The following is a 24,390-nucleotide window of genomic DNA, read 5'->3' on the forward strand; positions in this document are numbered from 1 at the left end:
CAATATTATTTTTTTTAATTGCGTCAGGCAGTACCAGTATCTTTTTTTTTTTTTAATTACTTAGGTGCAAACACCCATGATCAGGGAGGTTTGTGGCCACCGTGTTGTTCTGAGACAAAGAAATGCAAAAGTCAAGAAGTCTTTGGTTCGGAGATGATAGCTTTTATTAGACCAGCCGAGCTGGTCTGATACAGTTGCAAGGGTATTGGACTGAGTCACAGCCTTGGTTCGGTGCAGAGTCTAAAATTGCAATTGGGCCAATTCGACCGACTGGTAGTAGACCAACTGAGTCGAAAACTGCAATGAGTCTTAAAATTGCAATTAGACCAACTGAGTCTAAAATTGCAAGTGGTCTAAAACTGCAATTTCTCAGTTGGTCTGATAATAAAAGATAGTATTTTGGAACCAAGCGTTCTATATTTTGGCAACCTTCGCGATCTGCCTGTCCGTTAAGGGTGTGCACTGCTTGAGGGCACAGCATCTTTCTGCTCCACCGGCTTTGTAAGGCAGCTGAGCTCTGTTTAGCTACATCATGATTAGCAGCAGGAAGGGTGATGGGGAAGCAGCCGGCCATGGGCTGGGATTAGAGGCTTTGGAAATCACAGGAGGGAGTCAAGTTTTAGGGCTGCTATCTCCCATCACTTCCCAGGACTCTCACAGCGGCTCTAAAACTGACGATCTCCCTTCGTAAGCACCCTGCAACCATTAGAAGCCTGGCCAAGGACAGAGGCTCGTCAGGTTCCTGCTACAACAGGAACAGGGATGAGTACTCCAAAACATGGTTTAAATCCAGGGTGGCCGACCTGTGCCAAGAGCAGCTTCTTTGTGTGGCACGTGGCAGGACAGGGAAGGGACAAGCAGATATGGGAAGAAGCAGAAAGCAGAGCAGGAGATGCAGTGGGCACAGGTGGGAAGCAGAGGCCAGAGCAGTAGATCCAACAAGGAGCGTGGAGTAGAGAGCAGAAGGCAGAGCAGCAGATCAGGCAGAGGAAGGGGATCAGAGTAGCACTTAGGGAAGGTGCAGCCTTAACTTGTAGCCCCACTGGTTTAAGTTAAGTTCCTGAAAGTTCTTACTCTTGAATAAATGCTTAGCATTAGTTCAGTTCCAGCAAATGCACTTAAACAGGTCACTGTGTTACGGAATACATTTAGCTACTGGGCATCCAGGAAACAAGCATTTCATATTCTGCAAAGCCATTATTTAATTTTATTTATTCCTATTAATAACGGTAGGTGCAATATAACATAAATGAAAGCGCCAAAACTCTAACGATCATGTTGCAAGGGGACACCCACACGGTGTCATCACCACCGGAGATCCATGTGGGTTCAGGGGTCCAGTACCTGGCACAAGCTATAAGAGAGGAAGATAATATTGCATACACAAAAAAAATGAATCTCATGACCATATTGATTTTAGGAGATTAAATGTACAGGGCTCTATCCTCAGAGACTGAAATCTGACAATGCCCATTCATTCATGTTTCGCCAAAATCAAGTTACCCCTTAGGCACAAGCCAAAAGGCAAAAACCAAAATACAACACCAAAGAGGAATAAAATTTATCTCACTGTATTTTACCATTTATAAATGCAAATAATTTTAAGCCATTAAGTTTTTTTTGTTAAGTGGACAGCTCAAAGGCAATGCAATTATTTACTGCTTATATACCTTTGTGATTTAGGGGAATAACATTTCAATTGGATATTACATTGTGTACAGTCAATGGCAGCTGCAGGCTTCTTCTTGCATGTATTAAAATCTCTTCAGATTGCTGTGGTGTATGTCATTACAATAGGGATTTGAGGGGCAGTGAGGAAAAAAGACATTTTAAAAATAATAAAGCTTACTTTAGGTCTTCTTAATGAGTTTCTTTGCACTTCCAACAGTCATCAGCATCAAGTCTGTCTTGCTTTGTACTTTTGCGTTATTAATCCATGCTGTTTATTAAGGGCCTGCCATTATTATCATTTCAAATGGATATTTTCAAGGCTTAGTAACTACAGTTTAGAATATCACTTCAGTTTAGCTTCAGTGAATTCAAGGGAATCACTTGGATCAGTGATCCACAAACTGAATAACTAAGTTTTGACACTATAGAGGCTGCAATGCTCATTACGGTCTATTGATTAAACCATCTCTGCAATTACCAATACTGTCTACTGTATTATCTACATCTAAGTATAACCAGACAGCTTCTTACCCACTACTCTTAATACTCCATTTCACACTAGCTGACCAAGAACATGCATTAATGTCATGAACAAAGTGTGTTTTTTAAACATCTTTTTAAGGGAAAGGTAAACGTATTCTGCATGGTCCATTGCTAATTAAGAAGTTTATGGAATTTCAATAGTTCACAACTTTTTGTCAAACTATCATTATGTAAAGACAAAGAAAATTCAGCTACAAACACTGAGAAATTGTTGCTGAGAATCTAGCAATGCACAATAGGAAACATATGCAGTTAAGATTTGAAGTAAATGAACCAAATTCTGGCTGCCAGCTTGACCAAGACGAGGCAGCACACGTTGGTCGAAGGAGGGCTGTTACTGAGGATAAACAGCTTGATTGGATTTTGCAATCTACTTTTTGCACTTTGGCATAAGTTAAGATCAGAGCACCAGTCCAGATTGTCCACCTTAATTCTGAATACACCGTCCTTTGTGGACTAGAGATCCCTCATATTCATTCGCTATAGATTACTTGTAATGAGAATATCACAATTATGATCCATCATAAATATCCTTGATCTTCAAAGTTATGAATGCCTTCAGTTTGGTTCCCGATGTCCTCTGCTTTTTGGCAGTAGGCTCTGGGGAACGGAGAGCCTGTGCAATCCAGTCAGCGCCTGGTGCACCGCGTACCTTCCCTGCACATCCTGGATGGGCTCTCATCCAGCCTCCAGTGGCATCAACAGAAAGTTTCCCAATGACTTCAATGGTTTTGGTCTGGGCCCAGGGCTCACGTAACTGTGAAGCAATAAGACGTGATTTAATGAAGAATCCATGACCCGTCAGAGTTCAGGACAAATTAGGATGATAATAGCAACGGACTGAGTCAGTTAAGGGAAAGATAAGCAAACAGGTCATCCCCACTGGACCTCGAGCACTGAGCAGAACCACTCCAAACCTGTTCAGCTGCTCAGACTAGTGCAGTTTATGAAATTCTTTCTTGGCAAACCAAAGTCCATCCTAATCCAAGTCATGCCTTCTGTTTAACCTGTACAAAAACCTCAGCTAATCTGCTCACCTGCTGTGACTTATTCTGTGGGGGATTCATCTTTGCTAGCAGTTTCAGCACAGTGGCATCTGGAAAGATTTTCATAGTCATCTTCCTTGAGAGTGCCACTTTTGTCCATGCCCGATCTCTGCCATATTTATAGCGTACCTTTTGTTTTGGTATCTGAGTGCCCCAGCACTGGTTGGAATAGCATTCATCTCTGTGCTTTTGGCACTAAGCTCAATGGCAAACATTTCCTTCCTCACCATCACCTGGTTTGTACAGATGTATAGGACTTGATTGTGACTTGGATTACCTACCTGAACAATACACTTATAAGCATGATCATCTCCCCTTGCAGTTACATAAGCACCAGTAGGTCCTCGGAGCTAAGCATTTAAGTGGGTCTACTTGTTCTGTTGCTCCCTCCCCAAAGCAAGTGATGGATAGAAGAGGAGGCTAGCAATAATATTACAACCCTCCCGCCACAACAAAGATGAAGCAAGGAGAAGCTAGGATTCAGAGGTGTATGTCTCAGGCATAATACTTCCTTGCACCAGGCAATGTGTGCACCATACGTTGTTCAAGTCTGTGCTAAAGGCATAGTCGAGCCCTAATTTCACAGGTTGCTCTCCTTCTTGCCTTTATCCTAATGTCTAAATTGGGTTGGGGAATGGGAAACATCCCTTTTTAAGCACTATGGGTGGGCTTTTTAAAAACACTGAAGAGAGTTTTATTAAAAGGCAATAGGAGTTCTGCTCTGAAATCACATTTGTGCTTTTGAGAATCCCACCCAGTGCTATTAATGATTATAATTATATAGCACTATGAACCTATATGGCCCCTCACAGAACATAGATATGGTATAATATTAGATTGATGTGAAATGTATACAAGAGCAAGGACTTAATATAAGCTCTATATAGCTGAAAGCCCTGAGGGGGAGGGATTATTGCACACAGATTGAACAGGAAATTTGTTTTTTTTAAATATTAACCATAAATTGAAACTTGCCTACCAACCTTTTCATCAGGTGCCCCTTTAGAAGCCTTGAATCCAAAGCATCCATGCAGTGACGCATATCTTTTAGCATCTTGTCTGGAAGATACCAGATTAAGTTGTTTAATTCATCTTTTGCAATAGACGTTTCTTCGGGAGACACCTGATTTCCATCGTTCTGCAGGAAGAGCGTATCACAACTATAGTCCTTACTTGCCCCTCAATGGCAATACGTCTAAATAGCTAAGAAACATTTTTTTTCCTACAGATGGTATACACGTGGGTCAATGCTTTCTCTGTTTATTTGTGCAGAAGTCCCAGAGTGACCAAGTTGAGAAAGCAGAGGGTTTCCCACTAACTTTGATTTAATGAGAGAAAACACGCTAGGGACAGGCAAAGGTGGATTGCCACAAACACAGAGGGAGGATGTACAAGTAGAAAGAGATAGTAAAGGTTTAACTCGGCTGATGAAAGAAGCAGGTTTCAAGGATGCCCATGTTTCCGTGCTTTTTATCACATTGTTAATCTTTAATCAGGAACACAGTTCTGAGAAGTGCCTGGCTGGGTGACCATCAGCTCTTGGAAGTTAATGAGAGTGCCAGCAGATGAGACTATCTCAGCCTTGTTCAAAATATACCAATGAATTACGGGCACAGCCCAAAGGAGTTCAAATTCTGCCTCCACGTTGAAATGAACCCAGAGCAGGTGGGTATTGAGCTTGCAAAGTCAGCATTAATGTGTCCCTGTGTCCTGGATGACAAGGGTTCCTTCCCCCTCTAGCTACTAACGTAGTAGCTTGTCTTGAAGTCACCAAGGAGTTGCGGGGACAGGTCTCTGTTAACACAGAGGACTCCAGAACAGTGTGCAAACCTTCTGCAGGTCTGCTTCTGATCTCACTTACTTTGGTATAACTTCACCAACACTCCTAATTTATGCCAACAGCTACGTGGTTTTATGATCATTTCCCCTTCTTCTGTGGCAAACTACAATTTATAAAGACCATGACCAAATACGTAGCAAACTCTTTCACTGATAAACAGCTAATATAGATGTAGATGTTTGTTGCGTACATGTTTGCCATGACACCTTCTCTGAATAAAAGAAGCCTCTTTCATGATCCACAAAGCCAACACTGATTTCTCCTTTACACTTTTTGTAAGTCCATAGATGTATCCGGAACACTTAATGGCTAAGTAACGGCGTGCTGCAATTACTTCTATCGCTCTGCTCATAGCGGTCTCACTGTTAGGCTTCCTTGTGCTGCCATTCATATCCATTTGTCTCATCTTGTAAAATCTCCTGGGCAGAGATTGCCTCTATTACATATTGATGTCTGGTACAATGGGGCTTTATCTTCCAGGTGCCATTGTGGTACAAATGACTAAATAATTAAGTGGTAAAGGTTACTAAATGGGTTACACTGTTTTCCAGTGTTTGCATTATGCAAATCAGTCAAGATTAATTTGCACTTGTAAGCCAATGTGATAAAAAGTTTCTCTTCAAATTGCATTAATTTGCTTCTGAATGATGTCAGGCTTCTAGATCTGGATACTGGTGTATGATCAAAAGCAATAGGTTCAAGAGAACCAGTGTGCCATGATGAGAAATGAGAAAGTGTCTCCATGGTTCCTCTGCTGAGATGTCATTGCTAGTAAGTGGCTTGTCTTTGTGATGGGGACACCTCTTGGATGGGAATAACCTGTCCTGGTCACCAGACAGAAATGAAGGCAGTGTCGATTTGCATCTTATAGACTAACTAAATCAGAGATGCTTGAGCTTTCATGAGCCCGAGCTCACTATCACTCTCTTACCAGTCAGAAATGCCTCCTTTAATTTAAAAGACCAGCAACAAAATCCCCACAGATTTTGAATGTATTCTTGTTGGTTTATTTCTATTTGAAACATGTTTGATAGTTATTGCACGGTATCTAGATATTCAACTGGCCAATTAACACTTAATCAGAGCTTATCAGTACGCAGATAAAATGCTATCAGGTCAATGGCTTTTTCTACTGTTGATTTTCCTGAGGATGTCAGGCATAGGAACCCAGGGGGATCTAGTGCCTGACACAGATATAACATTTGCCTTCTGACCTTTAGATGTAGCCAGGCTTTTATTTTTGCCTGGTCAGCTTATTTACTCTGCTGCTGTTGTTGCCAGTAGTACAAGGTGCTCAAAATCTTCACCGCAGCAATTTTCCTGTGGAGAATGTGAGATGAATCCTACTTAAAACAGAAGTAGTCTAGTTTCAGTCTAGTTTGTGTTGGTCGTAAAGGAGAAAATAGTTTAGGGGTGAAGGGGGAAAACATTTTGCAAGGCTGCAGGATCATTACAATGGCTCCTCAAGACCCCCCAAAGTCTATTGTCCCAAGCACCATGCATGAACGGAGTGAGAGCATAAAAAGGAAGCAGAATTTACTCTGTTTTGCAGGACAGAGAGCTTAGCCCCTGTCTAAACACTGACCTTACCAGGCTGGCTGCGGTGTCCTCAAGCATGCTGCTCTGCCTGGACTCCTAAACCAGAGGCAGCGTAGCCACTCAGCAATGCAAATTAGCCTGTGCATACTGGGTCCAGTTTCCAATTTAGGAGTGTGTTAGTGGTTGCCGCTACAGGCAGGGTAAGTTTACGATTCCAACCTGGCCTGGGGTCCGAAGAGATAAAGCCTGCCCTTACCTGTGGCAGAGGTGCAAGGTGAATTCATCTCCAATTCAGCTCTGTACCCTCAGCAAGCTGACAAGGAGGGGAAAGAAACAGGCAGCCAGTGGGTCAAATCAGAGGTAAGAAGAGCTGAAGATGGATCAGGAGAAGTAAGGGAATGAAGCAGATATTAAAATGAATGACTAATCGTATGTTGCCAGCGAGTTGGACAATGCTGCGCAATACTAAAGTAACAGCTGGCAATGGGGAGCTGTGGGCACAGTGAGAAATACAGGTAAAGGATTGGTGGGGAGTTAAAATCCGAGTGACTGCAGGGGCGCTGGAGGCTGCCATTTCATCCTGGAAGAAAAAACGAACCCAGGGAAGGAGCCAGGGAATTTTCATTCGCTAAAGAAAACCAGGCAATGTGAAATCTTGCTCCCAGCACAAAGCCGGAGGAGCCCTGTCACTTGGCCTTCCCGGAAGCCAGAAGTCCTTTTCAGAGGAAGAATTTATCCAGTATTTTTAGCCGCAGCTTAACAACTGCAAAAGTTAGTGTGGAGAGAGTTATTGTCTGCCCTGTCCACAGGCAGGAGTGGGGAGGTCCAGACGGGGTTGCCAGCTGCAAACACTTCAGCTATGCGGTGAACACGGATTCCCCTCCCGGGTGACTTCAGCAGCACTGACCTTCCCTTGTAAACGTGAGCCGCGATGCCATCTGGGCTGTGTACAACTGAACTGAGCAGCTGCTACATAGGGAAACATGTAGCCTTAGGCTGACTGCTTTCTACTCTGCCTGGTGCAGCTTGGCCCTTCTCTGCCGACTGCAGCTATGCCACGCATCCAGCCAAAAGAATGCATTAGCCATGCAAAGAGCCTCCCCAGTAACACTTTGCATAGCAAAAAGCCAGATAATCTGTAGAGCCGCATTACCAGCCGGCTCTCAAAAAGCTTCCACGTGCCATCCAGCCTTCCCTCTGTCTTACGTGCAGTAGGTCTGAGACAGTAACTCTTTATCTAAATCCCCAGGGTAGCATTAGGAGAATTCCAGCCCTCACACCTGATGAAGAGGTTAAATATAGTTGACAGCTGTCCAGATATTGATTCCTACAGAGGCCATTATCCTTATATTGATGCCAGTGCCCTCACACAGATGTCAAATCAAGTAAAAGATAGGACTGATCTGTAAAAGACTCCCCAGGAAGTCCCAAGGGCACCTGCCTGGGAAGAACAAGCAGGACAATCCTGAGCCAGCCCCGTCTGTAGGTCTCCCAGGCTGGGAGGAGTACGCAGCCATGCTGACAGCTGCTGAATGAGCCAACAGGCCCAGCCGTGGTAGAGTGCGACTCTCCTGCAGGGTGACACCTAACTGGAAAGATCAGCTCCCATGCAGACACTTTTCTTGTGACGAGCAGGGATCCTGGTTTTCTCTGATCATGGAAAAATGTGGATTTGGGGTTACTTTTTTTTTTTTAACGAAAAATTGGGTTTTTTTAAAAAATCGGAGAAAACCAGGATGCCTGGTAGTGAGCTACCACAAAAAGTGTTAATGTATGAACACTTAGGTGTCGAGTGGTTGTGCTGACTACACTGCAGGCTGTTGCCTTCTCTTGGGGTGTTGGTAGCTATCCCCATTTCAGGGCTGATTTGCAGCCTGTGTTGGCTGCCCACATCTCATGTAGCAATCCAGGAGGGAACTAAAGGCACTGGGACTTTTCCCCATGCAACAAGTGGCACGTTCTTGCTCCAAACTGAGGTTTAATTCCCTGAGATACAACCTCTCATGGTCTCCTGCAGGGCAACACCACAGCAACTGCTCCTATAACAGGGGTGGGCAAAATGCAGCCTGGGGGCCGGATGCGGCCCGCCAAGCCATTCTATCCAGCCTGTGGGACCCCTAAAAAAATTTAGAAAATTAATATTTATCTGCCCCGGTTGCCTGTCATGCAGCCCTCGATGGCTTGCCAAAACCCTCCACCCAAAATAATTGCCCGCCCCTGTCCTATAACATGGCTCATGATTGAGTCTTTTGAGAGGGAAAGAGGCCCAAGAGTCTTCCTCCTTCCACCAGCCAGAACCATGGGGTTGCTATGGCTGTATTTTCCTTTTTGGCATGATTTGCTTACCTCACATTTGAAAAACTTCAGCATGGCGGCCAGCGGAGAGGTGAAGAAACCAGGGAGGCAAATGCAGATGAAATGACCAGCCCACTTGATTTCCCAGCACCACTGTAAAGCTACACCAGATATTTGCAGATGTCTGAAAAACTCACCTTGCATCTGTACTAGGTGCCAAACTCACTTTGCCTTACGGGGTCTTCTAGCATATTAAAATGATCCAGCAACCTGAATAAGATGGACAATACAATCACATTTAGGGTGAAAGGAAGGGGGAGAGGAGGGAAGGATTGTCATGCCAGCTGCACTACCTTTCCTCTCTCTTCCCAGAGGCCTATTTCCTTAGCCACAGATGGATCTGCAGCAGAGATGTAGTTCTTACGAGCAGCACAACTGCATGCGGATACCGGTGTATGTGTCCACCAGTTTTAAACAAGGAACGGATGGACAACTGGGGTAAGTGTCTGGTGCCGCACAGAATCACTGCTGAAAGAACAAGGGAGAAAACGACAGCAGTGTAAGACGCACAAGTGCCAGTGTCGTGTCTGCAGCCTCCGAAAGTGCAGCCATTTGCTAAGTGCAACAAGCTATTACTGGCTTCCCTGCCATATGGTAGCAAGGGCCCATTTTGCATGCAATTTAGGACACACGCTTCACGTCTCAGTGGCCAAACCCCGCTTTTAGAAAATGAGAATACTAACACTTACTTCCCCCAGTCCCTTTCCCATTTTGTCCATATATATATATTAGAAGCTCAGAGGGCTGGAAACCATCTCTGACTCTGTGCTCATACAGCAGTTACAACTGAGCTTGATCTCAACTGGGCACTGCCGTAATGCAAAGAAAACGTAGCCCTGAAACAACCCTCACAAGTCAGCTGCACGAGTCCAGATTAAGCCATTCCAAAAAACCTCAATTGTCAAGATAAAAGACGCATCACCCCAGAACTTTTTTATGTGACAATACCTGAAACAATGAGCTTTGTGAAGAATGCAGAATTTCTAAGTAGTATTATGTGCTATTAGTGATTTTCAACTCTCAGCGAGATTGCTTTGTTGCACCTGTGTCTGTTTGCAATGATGAAGCCTAAAACTTTTGTCATACACTTTTCCTGAGTAGCTAAGAGCCTTTAAATGTATTGTACTAAGCTCTACTAAGTCACTCCTAAATTGAAGCACTCAAAACCTTTATTTTGAACAGTGTGAATGGTGTCCATCAAAGTAGACATCTTGAAAACACTCCTTTCAAGGCACTTATTGAACACTATCATCTGGAAATGTCAGATTCACACTCATTTAAATAATTTGACAGCTTCCAAGAAGATACCTGATGAGCATCACATTTAGGTGTCAAAAAAGTACAGAGAAGAACTGCCAAAAAAAAAAAAGTTCAATCCAAAGGATTTGTATTCAGCCATTAGAAGAGATGTATTATAGTTCAGTTACTACTAAAAAAAGCTTTTCCGTTTAAATGGAAAATAACATATACATTTAAGATGCTTTACAAAAAGGGCTTTTTCCCCATTGAATTCACTGCTAGTGAAGTTTGCCAGCCTGGTGGATTCCTGGAGAGAGGAGTCTTCTGGTTAGCCAAGATCCTGGTCAGGACAAGCCCAAGTTAATATTGGCCCAAAATGAGACATAGGTTTGATTCCCAGCGATTGCCATAACTTCCATGGACATCACTAGGAATATAGGTGCACTGAAAAAATCAGACCTCTGTAATGTCTGAGGTTGGGCTGCAGAAACTGAAGCCTCCAAACTCAGGAGTTTCTTTAGAAAATCTTGGCCCTAATATTTCTGTGCTCTTCATCATTATTCCTCTGTAACATGGGAATAATAATGGCATGCGTCACAGAAGGGTTATGATACTGTGTGCCTGTCATATGCTTTGAGGTTTGCAGAGAAGCGAGTGTTTCTTCAAATAGAAATACTTTGATAGTTGTGGTTCTAAACTTTCTGGGATGGATACTGGTGTTCAAACCCTGTTGGCTTCACATGTAACAAGTTTGAAAGCCTTAATATAATATCTAGTGGACATACAGTCATGTCCCTGTGCTACACACTTGATAATTAGCATCTGCCCAGAAGAAGCCCAATTATATAGCAGGACTGGGGGAGGTTAGGATTGCAATACAGGGAAGTTTGCACATCTGGGTCCTGAATTCCAGCAGCAAAATTGAGAGGTTAAAACAGGGCAGCAGCTCAGGGACCACCTTTGGTAGGGGAGATACCAAAATAGCTGTACCATACCAGTGGCGGGACACACCACCACCGTTGGCATCACAGCAGCCAGAACTGCCCCATGTACTGGCACTGCCTGGGGGGTAGACCTGCCCTGCTGCACCTCTGATGAACAAGAGGAAGTTTTGTGTTTTTCCTTTTCTTTTCCTCCTTTCCCCGCCCCGCAAACAAGCTTACATTTGCCCCGACACCCTGGTAGATCAGTCGTTCAGGTAGTTGCTGATATCCTACTACACAGCATCGTGAGGATTTACAGTCCTGGAGAATCTCTGTCTGGCACATGCGGAAGGGTCTTGCGTAGGCTTATACATAATCAAATTTCTGTCTTTCCAACACTCAAAGACATTCATGAGCCAAAGTAATTTTGGTACAGCTCTTCAGAACTGCATGCTGAAAATTAGATGCAGTCCCCCGGGGTGTGTATATTCCCCACCAATTGCTGCTTTATTGGGATAAAGCTTGAACTTTATCCCACTATCAGGCTATACTTTCAAGGTGAGTAAACATACCTTGGACAAGCCTCCAGTTCACAGCCAACTGATAGGTGCGATCGGACCTGGTGTGCTGGACTCTGTTGCTTGTCACTACCAGGAACGTTCCCGGTTCCAGCCACTCATCATGCTCAACCTTTCTCACATATTCAGAAGTTATGACGCTTTTTGCACTGAGGCAAAATTAGGTCAAAGTTTAGCCAAATGAGCACCTTTCGTAACTGCTTAAAACAACAAATCCAGAGGCTGAGAATCACTGCCTCCGACACTCATTAATCAGGTCTGTTAAATGATTACCTGTCCAGGCTTCTTGTCAACCAGTGTTTGTGATAATAGCTGTCTGCGGCAGTGTCATAAGAAACATCTTGTAGTGACGTAGGGGACAGGCCTCCCTCACCCCATCTAAGTGGGAAGGTCTCCAGTGCACAAGGGGTATTTAAGACAGCAGAATGACTCCTGGGAAAGGAAAGAGTACAAGAATACTCCAAAGCGATCCCGTTGCAAGTAGTTGGAAGAGACAACACAATCTTCTCCGAACCCAAATTCAAGAACTTTCAAGGGGCTCAAATTCAAGGAAAGTAAGTAGACCATCTATAAATGAAACATGCCTTTTCCCACGGGTGTATATTTATCCGTAGGTGGTGAGATTCTCTCTCAGATCATAACCGTTGGCACGTAATCAAATCTAACACATGACAAAATTGAATATGGCATATATTTTTCTTTTTACAGCTGAATTATGTTTTGGAAAGCACGTTCATTTTCTTAGGAATCGTGTGACAGCGTAACTGTTTGATCCTAGGTTGCAACCTGCATGTCATGCCGATCAGCAAGAACTACCACAATCAACAAATAATGCCTCCTCAGCTGAAGACTCAGATGAATATCACTTCAAAGGTCATCAAGGGGGATTTGGAAAGTCTGAATCAGGATGTGAGAGGCTTCATTGAAAGCAATGCCAAGCTTTGCCAGCCTGATAGCATCCATATCTGTGATGGCTCAGAGGGAGAGAACAAAAAAATCCTGGCCCTCATGGAAGAACAAGGCATGATCAAGAAGCTGAGCAAGTATGAGAACTGGTAAGTGATAGACATATTCAAAATTCATTAGTGTTTGCTGCCCATGACCATTTGCATACATAGGAATGATGCTCAGGAAATGTAAACGTGTTTCCACATTTTTCTTCCCAAGCTACTTACAATTTTTCAACTGGAATATCCATACGTTACCATCACTCTCTTGGTTAGTTACAGAAATCACCCAGTCCCATGAACAGAGACAATATTACGTGACCATACCCAGGCATCAATATAAGAAAGGTGCAAGAATAGCAGCTGCCAGGTCCCTGCCACCTGTTTAGCTACTGCCTCCTGGGATGCAAAACCTCCACGTTACATCTCTGTTGCGTGACTCATGGAAGGAGTCATTAGCAATGTGTAGCAAACAGAGTAAACACAGATTTTGAAGAATGCCACTGTTCTAGTCAAAAGAGTTTATTTAAATACTATTTTGATGGCATTCAAAATGCCCTGTAGTTGTTCAAATATTATTCATAAAAAACACATTATTCACATCATGCTGATGAGTTTGACTGTAACTTATTTGGCAAATATTTTGCTCAACTATTCCACTGCCTCTTCCCAAATTACCCACGTGAAATGAGAATGTTAACGACAATTAAGCATTTGGGAATGACTTATAGATCAAGATTTATTCACTGAAGAAATCTGCAAGGAATTTTGAATAACTAAGAAACACAAGAATTTTGCAATCTGTTTGCAGGGTATTTGTGGGGGAAAAGGGCAAAATTCAACAGATAAATTATTCACCGTTAATTATATGCTGAGCGCTGCAGCGATGATGATTATGACAGTCTGACTAGAACACTTTTTCTCTAATTGAAGATTTCCCTGCACAGTTGAAAACATAGGACAATGCGCTCAACTATAAATAGTCTAAACAAAATAACTCTTTACTGAGCCATGTTAATGCTTAGTAGTTGCATGGTGCCGCATCTCCACTCCAAGGTGCTTTCCTGAAGTGGTGGGCTAGATCTGAATCTCCCGTTTGCTCTAATACTGGAAGCACCTACATAGGTATTAAAAGCGTTTTCAGGATCTCCTTTTTCTGCAGGCATCATTCTGCTGTTTCTTACGTAAAAGTGGTGTAATCTTGGTTTATGTTGATGTAATGTGTGAGAATAGGGTCAAATCTTTTAATCCCCCTGCAAGCTTCTAACCCCCTTTTACAGGTGGTAAAATTGAGGTAAAGGGAAGGTTATACATGCAACTACATGTTAAGAAGTCCAGTGAGGTACCAGTCCATTCTACAAAGTTTTAAGGTATTATCCATGACCAGTCCTTTATCCATATAATCTGTGGTTGCCTTGAAGCTGTTGACTCTGTCACCTTTGTTTTACTCCTAAAAACACTATAACTTGCTGCACCTGAAGTGCGCTCTGAAAGGATTAAGCACATACTTATGACTTAATAACTGAAGCAGTTTCCTAATTTCTGTTAAAATGTAGTTGGTTGGCTCTCACTGACCCAAGGGACGTGGCAAGAATTGAAAGCAGGACTGTCATCATCACTCAGGAGCAGAGAGATACAGTCCCAATCCCCAAGACTGGAATTAGCAAGCTGGGCCGCTGGATGTCAGAAGAAGACTTTGAGAAAGCCTTCAGTGTCAGATTCCCAGCGTGCATGAAAGGTGGGTTCAAAAAGAAAAATAATAGATGTTTTTTATAATACCACAGGCACCAGCAGTAATAATATCGTAGCACAAATATACACATGGCTCCAAGGTTCACACTGGAGCATCACAGGGGAGGCCACTGTCCCATTGCACCAGGACCCAACATCCAGTCTCAAAGCTCAGCACACACGCACATGCATGCGCGCGCGCGCACACACTCACACACTTATCAGTGCCTCCCAGGTAAACTATTCCTTTGGCTTCTTTTACAGAATGGCAAAATGAAGCTTGGATTAGTGGGTGACTTAAAATTGAGGAAGGAGCCCAGAAGTCCTGACTCTGAGGGTCAAATCCTGTTCAGCAGAGAGCTGTGTATTTACACCAGCATGAAATTTGGTCCCTAGTCCCCTGCTCTGATAGCCACTGCTGCCTACATAGCAGAGAAAGCTGGTATCCGTCAAAGACAAAACCTTTTGCTATACAGGCTGACAAATGGAAAGGCTCTGATATTATTTTTAGATATCATCAGAAACCAGATGTTTTTTAAATGTGGGGAACAGGAGGCTTTATAATGAGGATTGCTCCAATAGTTCGTAGTTTCCTCCCCATCCCTGTCCTGTCTCACTCACTTGGCACTGTTCCTGTTTCACAGGCCGTACCATGTATGTCATCCCCTTCAGCATGGGACCTATTGGGTCTCCTCTGTCCAAGATTGGGATTCAGCTGACAGATTCACCGTATGTTGTGGCCAGCATGAGGATAATGACCCGGATGGGAACGGCTGTCTTGAAAGCCCTAGGAAACGGGGAGTTTGTAAAGTGCCTTCATTCAGTTGGGTGCCCTCTTCCACTAAAAGGTTAGTAATAATAGCCGCCATTCACTTTGGCTAATACTCAGGCAGACCTGTTAGAGGCAGCGAATTATCCCATAGCTGCCCACTGCAACTACTAGCGACCACTGTCTCACTGGATGGAGAGCTGCCCGCTCCCCTGTGGCAATTGCTGTGTTCATGGCTAGCACATTGTGTTTTACAGAACCACTGGTGAACAACTGGCCTTGCAACCCAGATTTGACTCTGATTGCTCACGTCCCTGATCGCAAAGAGATCATTTCCTTTGGCAGTGGTTACGGAGGAAACTCTTTACTGGGAAAAAAGTGCTTTGCTCTCCGAATTGCCAGCAGAATTGCCAAGGAAGAAGGCTGGCTGGCAGAGCACATGCTGGTAAGACCCGTTAAATCATAAGTCCATTTCAAAAAGCAATTAAACTGCAGAACAGCTCAACATGAGCTCCCCATGGCCTAATACTATAGGGTTCTGAGATGCACAAATCATACAACACTTTTATCTAGAAACAGAGACCTGCTAATAAGTGAGCATTTTAAAGAGGCATCTTCAAAAATAGGGAACCAAGCAAGTTTTTTACCTAATTATTTAGAGCCTGATCCTGAAAGCTGCTCCGTACCTTCATGCCTGGGCAGGGGTCCAGCAACTTTGAGCAGGGATCCATGAAAGTCAATATGCATGGCACAGTTGGCAGGACTGGTGCTACAGGTTGGAAAATTGTTTTCTAAATAATAAAGCAGACCTGCACAAACACCTGCATTTTTGTAAGGACTTGCAGTTGGCTGTTACTTTTATGAGCAATCCTCTGTTCTCTGTCCACTTGAAACATTTGCATTTTACTGACATAAAATGCTCCTGGAAAGTGAATTTCCAAGTTGCGTGATAGGATACTCACAGCAATAAATACATGCGTACATGTTTTCCTGCCACAAATAGCACATGGCTTGTCTGATCAATCACAGCTGAGAAACTCAGCTCCAAGTCTGAATATTTTTCATCTGCAAATGTTTGAATTATAATATGCATTTGAAAAAATAAGGGATCCTCTCAGAGAGGAACTACTTGTCACATAAAATACAATTTGTGAATTAAGAAGATTGGCTCTATCATTACATCCTTTTTCTAGGGAAAAAAGCATGCTTGATTAAATGCTTGTCTTTACCATTTGCATTCTTTACACTTGCAAAAATGCAGGGGGAAAAATAGACATATTCATCAGGTGTGTTTGTTTTCCACTAGATTGTTGGCGTTACAAATCCAGAGGGTGACAAGAAGTATTTTGCAGCAGCGTTCCCTAGTGCATGTGGGAAAACTAACTTGGCTATGATGAACCCAACTCTGCCAGGGTGGAAAATTGAGTGCGTTGGGGATGATATTGCCTGGATGAAATTTGATGAGCAAGGTAATCTTTTCTGGAACTTATGGTTGAATTGTTGCAGGGACCAGTCCTGCTTGCATTGAAGTCGTACCTGCATTTCCTATGCTTTATCAACAAGATCTGGAACCAAGTCTGGGGGGAGGATGGGGAAGAGAGCTCCACTGGTGAACTGGGTTTTGTTTCCTTATTCACTGTCCCTTAAATTCCAGGTAATTTAAGGGCAATCAATCCAGAAAACGGCTTTTTTGGAGTCGCTCCCGGAACATCAGTAAAAACAAACCCCAATGCTATGAAGACAATTTACAAGAACACCATCTTTACCAACGTAGCAGAAACCAGTGACGGAGGCATATACTGGGAAGGCATTGATGAGCAGCTCGCACCCGGAGTGAAGTTGATATCATGGAGAAACAAGGAGTGGCTCCCAGAGAATGGTAATGTGGCATGCCCTTTGCATTTTCACCTTTGCATTTTCACCTCCTTTCAAGTGAATTTTGCAATCACAAAATATTTCTCATTTCTACAGGAGAAACCTGTGCTCATCCCAATTCTCGATTCTGCACTCCAGCCAGCCAGTGCCCAATCATCGACTCGGCATGGGAATCCCCTGAAGGAGTGCCGATTGAGGGTATAATATTTGGAGGCCGTAGACCTACCGGTAAGAGCTGCACTCAGTTATATGAAAGCTACAGTCCCGATCACTTTATGGATGTAATAGTCCTGGCAGAAACTGGGTATAAACATGGCTTTTATTACCACAGGTGCCTTGGTTATTGAGGGCAGAGGAATAACTAGATTAGCCTTTAACCACCACGTGTTCAGATGTGGCCACTGAAGTTTCAGTGTTCAACTCAGAACACAGCACGCCACCAGACTCTCCCTATGCCTGAAGAAGGGTGTTTGTGCCAGAAAGCTTGCAAAGAACTGTTTAGCTGGTCTAATAAAAGATATCACATCTACCCAAGGAGCCTTGTCCGACAGTGCTACCTTAACACAGGTAGCAACATAATACAGATGACCTTAACCACAAGGCCATCCTTCTTCTTAATGCGATCAGCTGGGAACTGTAGAACTCCAAAAAACAGGCCCACGGTGTTGTAAATCAGCTGCCTAAAGATAAAGGCACTCCAAATCAGGCCACTTCTGAACATTTTGGCCTAAGTTCTTTTTTAGTAAAAGAGGGAGGGAATGAACTGAATAAAAAGCTAGAGAAAGAGGAACTGAAGTATATGGCTCGGTGCCCACTGCGGTAACTCAGGTAGCAAAATCTGCTATTGCAAACCTTTCTCGCCCTTTAATTACAGAAGCTATTTTGCTCTCTACAGGTGTGCCTCTGGTATACGAGGCCCTTAACTGGCAGCATGGAGTATTTATAGGTGCAGCGATGAGATCTGAAGCAACAGCAGCTGCTGAACACAAAGGTAAATCAAGATCTAATTTGCTTTCCCATATCAAAAGTAGTCCCTGACTGTTGTTCACTACGAAATGAGCATATGCTAAAGTCTGGTTCTTGGGACATCATTCTGTAAACTGAGCATTTTTCACAATCCAAAATATTATTCTTGATGTTAAAAAAAATATCCTCAACTAAGATGCAGCAAATTAACCGCATGTGGGTCGTGCGCAGTAACAAAGCTGCGTGGCCCATTAGGTGCTGAAGTCTGAGCCGAAAGCCTTGATGCTACGGCTCACGCCTGACCTCGGACAAGACGCTGAAACGTCCGGATTTGCCATGAGCCCGTGGCAATGCAGGCTGGTTGTGAAAGCCTTCGGGCTCTGTTTTCAGAGCTGCTTCTGCTAAAGTTGTGGGGGCTCAGCATTTCTACAGTGTAAGCTCACATGTTGTGCTGCAGCTTCTCCCCGTGGTAGAAGGCTCCCCACCTTCTCAGAGCCCTTTGGCCCAGATCCTCAGGAGATAGGTGCCTAAATCCCTTTGTGCATCTGTGCCTACAGGTGGAAGTGCTACCTGAGGGCTAAGGATTGTATCACTGGCTCTGTGACACTGTTCTTATATTTCCTTGTACATCCTCTAAACAGGTAAAATCCTCATGCATGACCCCTTTGCCATGAGACCCTTCTTTGGCTACAACTTTGGTAAATATCTGGCCCACTGGCTCAGCATGGCACACCGCCCAGCTGCGAAGCTGCCAAAGATCTTCCATGTTAACTGGTTCCGGAAAGACAAGGACGGGCAATTCCTGTGGCCTGGCTACGGGGAGAACTCCCGGGTGCTAGAATGGATGTTCAGCCGAATCCAAGGAAGAGACTGCACCAAACTAACTCCCATAGGCTACATCCCTGCTGAAGGCGCCTTGAACCTAAAGGGGTTAGAAAACGTCAACACGGCAGAACTGTTCGAGATCTCCAAAGAGTTCTGGGAAAAAGAAGTGGGAGAAATCAAGAAATATTTCAAAGATCAAGTGAATGCTGACCTCCCCTATGAAATAGAAAGAGAAGTTCTTGCACTGGAGCAGAGGTTAAAACAGCTGTAACTCACTGAGATGCATTTGATCAATCCACACCAAAGGATGATAACAAGCAATTTGCTGAATCATTAGTGATAGCAAAACAATGCATGAATAGGGGGGATACTCAATGGAAAAATAGGAATTAAATCTCATTCTGAAATGAAGAATCTGGGTAGCTTACCTAGAATAAAGGGCCACTCCAGGAGGAATTCCCAGCCCAGGGATTGACAATTACATATGCGAAATAATTCACATTATTTACCACAATTGCACATGCATTCCCCCCAAAATGATATAATGTACATGCAAATGACTTTTAAGACATCTGAATGATTATCTCCATCCACAATTATATAATTCTGCATACAGATATGATCCCACTATATGCAAATATTTTGCAGGCATTTTTGCACACTCGGTTCTACAAACACAGACCTCAATGTTTTAAAGAAGAACATATGTTTACATCTTACCAATGCCAGTTGCAGTAAAGAAAGAAAGTCATAAGGTGTATATATTGCTATCTAAATATACTTCCTGGCTTTAAAATTGCTTGGAGAAAAAAGAGATTCTTTCCTAAATTTACTAGTGTGAAAGATTCCTTTATATTATGAATGTATATTTAAAGTATTTTTGTTTTGTATGTCTCATGGTCCTGCAATACCCAGACGTTTTGCACAGACTGTTCTTGAAACCACCGAAATAAATATTTGTCAAAATATTCTTTCAGTTCCAGTATCCATGCTGTCCAGAAAACTGCATGCATATGAGCTGGGCCTCCAATGAATACGTCTTCACAGGCTGAACGAGACATTGAGTCACACAAATATCCCGTATCATCAAAATAGATTCAAAGTCACAGACATTTTCAACTATCCTCATTTAACATGGGAATCACTATACTGAATGAAACTGGTGGCCCATTTAGTCCAGCATCCAGTCTGTAAAACTGGTTGTTACCAGCTGCTTCATTAGAAATTGCAAGTAGGTTGCAATAAGCAGTTATGGATTATTCTCTCCCAGGGAAAGTTTGTTCCTAATCCTCATAAATTAGAGAGGGGCTCATTTCAGGAACTATAAGCGCTTATCTATTCCACAGCACATGGGTTTTCACTGGAGGTGCTGAACACCAGGGGCAAGGGTTGAATTAAAAGACCTGAAGCACTGAGACTCAATAAAAGGGGCAAGGAGTAGCAAAGAGCATGCATTTTTTTGCTCTCTTGCTTCCAGTGCTGCTTAAAAGCTGCTTAAAAGCTGCCTGGCAAGGATAGGGCCCAACACAACTTTGCACTACAGTGTTCTTCAGTCCATCTATCCACTGGAAATAAAAAGTCAAAATGATATCGCGTAAATAAGTCAGCAGGGGAAGCACAAAAAAAGCCAGGAGAAATGTGGACACCAGAAATTCCTTAGGGCCCTGAAAGACCCAGGAGGATATCAGGACACTTTGAAACTAGAATGAGGTGCCTCTGGACTCCACACTGGGGTTTATCATTTGAGGGTCCCATGCATAGGGTTTGTACTGCTACTATTTTTTCCCTAGACGCCCATTCTGAAAATATAACTGTAATGCAATGGGGGTTTCTGACCAGCTCAGGACCCCTGCAAGTGTCTGGCTTCCAGTGACCAAATGCCACTCCTGCCACGACCTGAAGACTGAGGCCACACACCAAAGGCATTCTGACAAATTGCCCATGATGCCTACCTAGCTTGGCACAATACTGGAGTAGCATCAAGGTGCATTTGGTACCCAACACAGAATCGGACGAGATGCTAAAGGAGAAGAACAACACCTCACACTGGACAGATTCGTACTGAGGCCCAACAGGACTAAAGGGAAGGACGAGTCTGGAGCAAGATGTTTTCCAAGCGACACTCTAGTTTGGTTATGCTCCAAAAGATGACACCAACCACCAGTGCTGGCTAGCTATCAAAAACACTAAGCCAATACAAGTACAGGGTCAACTGTCCCACATACTAAAGTGACTTCTAGTTATCACCAGACCAAGTCCTGAATTCCTTACTTTGGCAAAATCCTTGCTTTCTTCAATGGGAGCATCACTGGAGCAAGGCTTTCTGGGTTTGGCCCATTCCTGTTGGATAAGAATGAATCTCTCATCCTCCATTCCTTGAAGTCAAAGCCAGGGTTCTCCAATAAATCTACTCTGTTGATATTATGGAGCATCAGGCACCAAAAAAATACCATTCCAGTCCAGTTTAACAGTAGTGTTTAGATCACTTGTGGTCCCCTCCTTTCCCTGTCCTCACCCAAACACAAGTTTTTAAACATTGCTGCCAGGCTGACAAGCATGCAAGATATTTAAGCATAAAGAGATTAGAGAAAAAGGGGAAAATATACTGTGCACAAAGAAAATAACTTTGTACATGAATCATTCAGCAGCTCCTTTGTATGTAAATATACCAGAACCCGTCAGCATCTATGGAGAGTGCAATTTGCATTTGGAATGATCAAAATGTTTAATATCAGCAGAGAAAATGTTTCAGGAGAGAGAAGGCGGTGGGCTGAAATCTAGAAACTTAGTCAGCCGTGCCAAATGATGAGCTCAACGTCTCGCCATCCAACAAACATCGTGCTCCATAAAAGCAAAGTGAATTAGAACAAAATGTTTTTTAAATTGAAATTTGGAAGATTCCCATTGATTTTGAATAGAAACGGGGGAAACAGCAAGTGCAGTAAATCTTGACAAATTAGTAACGAGTGCTAAAATGCTGCCTGTTAAATGGGCTTTGAGGGAGTGAAGCGCTGGAGAGACTCGCGTGTGAAGTGTCCAGAACCACCACCGCTGAGATGTGGAAGTGAGGTTCCTATTCTGGACAATCAGAAGGCGAGCATTTTGTTAAACACCCAGAGAACTATCAGGGACCATCATGAGATGTAATATGGAAGTCAATGGACTTCTTGCCCCGCATGCTGGCTGAGCATCAAGCCTTTCATATTTTAGAACATGAGTTTGACTTTAATTCATGCAAGTGCAGTGAAAGGGAACTACTTGGAGACAGGCAAAAGATGCTGTCTGAGGTCTAAATATCGGTATTGCGATGGATGCAACAAGCAGCTACCAAGCTACTACATTCATCACCAGATTGATCTGATCTTCCTGAAAGTCGAGGCGTCTTGGAGGCTAGTATTTTGGTCATTTTAACAATTTCAGGAGAATTTTTTCAGTCCTTGCTGCAGAGGGGCTTGATCTTGCAAAGCCTTTGTCAAACGCCAGTCCCATTCATTATTAACTCAAATGTACACACCTGACTTCAACGGAGCTGGTTTGTAAGCACTGCTTGACTGAATAGAGGGTAAACATAGAAAACCAGACAACCCTCGCAAAAATCAATGCCCGCTCAGGGCAGAACTTTCACTATTTTCGTTCTAGGAAGAATTACAATCCTGTTATGCCTAAAGCACAATAAAGACATTTTTCCAAGAAGACAGACACTTCAGAGAAATGGTATTTACAAACACAAAGATCTTATGTTCCAAAATCTTGGCTACCACAGTAACATTATTTATTCCAACACTTGCCGCAGTATAGTCAATGTGCTTCCCACCTGAAAGACCAAAACCAAAGGCATACCTGGCTGGGAGACTACTGCAAAATGGTATAGTTTAGTTTCCAAATTACCAGTCATCGCTGTAGATCCTGAGCTACGTTTCTGGCCCTGGATTAACCCCCCAAATACACAGGGCACTGTTTTTAAATTCATGCCGGCAAACTTTAGTCAACAGCGTTTCAAATGATATCCAGTCACTCGTGTGAATATGAATGCAAAACAGTTAGGTACAAAAACCTGTTACCGCTCGTCTTATGCAGAATCCCACAGCTGTCACAGACTTACTGCCACAAAACTTGGTAAATACATTAGCATTAATAGAGGAAGCCTCTCTTGGCATACTTAATTACCAAAATACACATGCATTAATATGTAAATTTCAAGCCCCAAATGAACATCCCAAAGATAACCACTTTCCCAAGGCACAATGATGTGGGGTTTTTGCAGTGAAAACTTGTGCAGAGGACTTCTGGTTTTTATTCTGTGCAGCTTTACGAGCCTGTAAATCCTACTCTGCAGAATTCAGTATCTGTTCTTACGTTGTCCTCCTCATTACATATCTGAGCACTTTCCAGGAGCCTCCTCCATTAGGTGGAGTGATTAGCATCTGTCTCATCAGCTCTCATGCTCCTTTCCTCCACACCACTTTTATTCCTGAGGACCCTTGTCTCTGAAGACAGCCCTTGTGAAATGCCTACCTGCTTCAATCCTCCCTCACAGATTTATCAGCACTTCATACGGAGTTATTTCTGAGGCCATCTTTGAGGCCCTCTGTCTGGTGAAACAAACCTTCAAAAATACTGCAGTTTTTCTTCTGAGCCACTGCTCACTTTGCACTAACCTTTTTTTTTTTCCTTTGAAAGCAACTCAGTACCACCCCACGGGCTACAAACCAAAAGAACGGTGTTGGGGGCAGTTATGTAGCTCTTCCCTATAGGTTATACCTGAAACCAGCTCTAGCAAACACCAGCCCTGGCTCTATTTCCACGGAGAACTTCTAGGTTCCCAAAGATAACAGATATTACTCCTGGTTTTGTTTCATATAACTAATTCTGGAAAATGGCTTTATGCCTAAGGAACCACTTGAATTTCCTTCCTTCCCTCTCAGTAAAGCCAAAAGGAGAATTTGTAACCACGATTCAGTTGGCTCGGAGAACGCATGTTAGTTAAAACCAAGTATGCAAATACAATCAGGTGGGCAAAAGGTATTTTTGTCTATGTGAAACAAACACCAGGTTTTCCTGGGCCTCCCTGAATAGCGGAGAACCTGTCCACCTTCTTTTATACCTGCATGATTCACTAGGGTAGAACTGAGCAGCCGTTAAAACTCAGCTGTATTTAAACACACTTGGAAATTAGATTGTACTTAACAGAGTGACTGAATGGAGGCAGTTCAGTTCGTGGCCACATCCCTGTTAGGGCTGTGCGAAATTTCACCAGCCGTTTCATTTCGACACCGTTTCGACAAATTTCAAGGTCAAAACAGCAAAATAGGAACAAAACAAAGGCCATCGAAATAACCTTGAAACAAAATGAGGTTAATAGAAACATTTCGGCCATGGGCTGGGGATGGCAAGTCAGTCCAGCTGGGCTGACTTGCCATCCCCAGTGCAGGATCCAGCATAGGACAGGAAATCAGCCCAGCTGGGTTGACTCCCCATCCCCTGCACTAGATCCCCATCCCTGGCACTAGGTCACGCCAGGGGCAGAAGGCAGCCCCCACACT

The 24,390-nt window shown here is 43.4% G+C and overlaps 1 protein-coding gene and 1 long non-coding RNA gene across 2 annotated transcripts; one reads left to right on the forward strand and one right to left on the reverse strand.

Moving 5' to 3' along the window:
- Positions 1-1,196: 1,196 nt before the first annotated feature.
- Positions 1,197-11,947, reverse strand: LOC109318785. Its single transcript, XR_002103321.1, has 3 exons — positions 11,729-11,947; positions 9,132-9,204; positions 1,197-4,319 (listed from the first exon to the last, which is right to left on the reverse strand). It is a non-coding gene; the product is annotated as an uncharacterized LOC109318785 (long non-coding RNA).
- Positions 11,948-12,163: 216 nt separating this feature from the next.
- On the forward strand, positions 12,164-19,818 carry PCK1 (phosphoenolpyruvate carboxykinase 1). Its single transcript, XM_019548176.1, has 10 exons — positions 12,164-12,288; positions 12,513-12,789; positions 14,238-14,419; positions 15,057-15,260; positions 15,439-15,626; positions 16,488-16,650; positions 16,836-17,060; positions 17,153-17,284; positions 17,952-18,047; positions 18,664-19,818. The coding sequence occupies exons 2-10, from the start codon at positions 12,530-12,532 to the stop codon at positions 19,116-19,118; spliced, it is 1,905 nt and encodes a 634-aa protein (XP_019403721.1). The 5' UTR covers positions 12,164-12,288; positions 12,513-12,529; the 3' UTR covers positions 19,119-19,818.
- Positions 19,819-24,390: the final 4,572 nt, after the last annotated feature.

The sequence above is a fragment of the Crocodylus porosus genome, unplaced genomic scaffold (genome assembly GCF_001723895.1).
Source record: "Crocodylus porosus isolate Cpor-Errol unplaced genomic scaffold, CroPor_comp1, whole genome shotgun sequence".
Taxonomy (NCBI): domain Eukaryota; kingdom Metazoa; phylum Chordata; order Crocodylia; family Crocodylidae; genus Crocodylus; species Crocodylus porosus.

Bases quoted from the DNA above. Each gene is read 5' to 3' on its own strand.
- PCK1 (XM_019548176.1), top strand. From the start codon at position 12,530: ATGCCGATCAGCAAGAACTACCACAATCAACAAATAATGCCTCCTCAG. The intron at 12,790-14,237 runs GTAAGTGATAGA...GTTAAAATGTAG, and splicing joins CTGAGCAAGTATGAGAACTG to TTGGTTGGCTCTCACTGACC. The intron at 18,048-18,663 runs GTAAATCAAGAT...TCCTCTAAACAG, and splicing joins AGCAGCTGCTGAACACAAAG to GTAAAATCCTCATGCATGAC.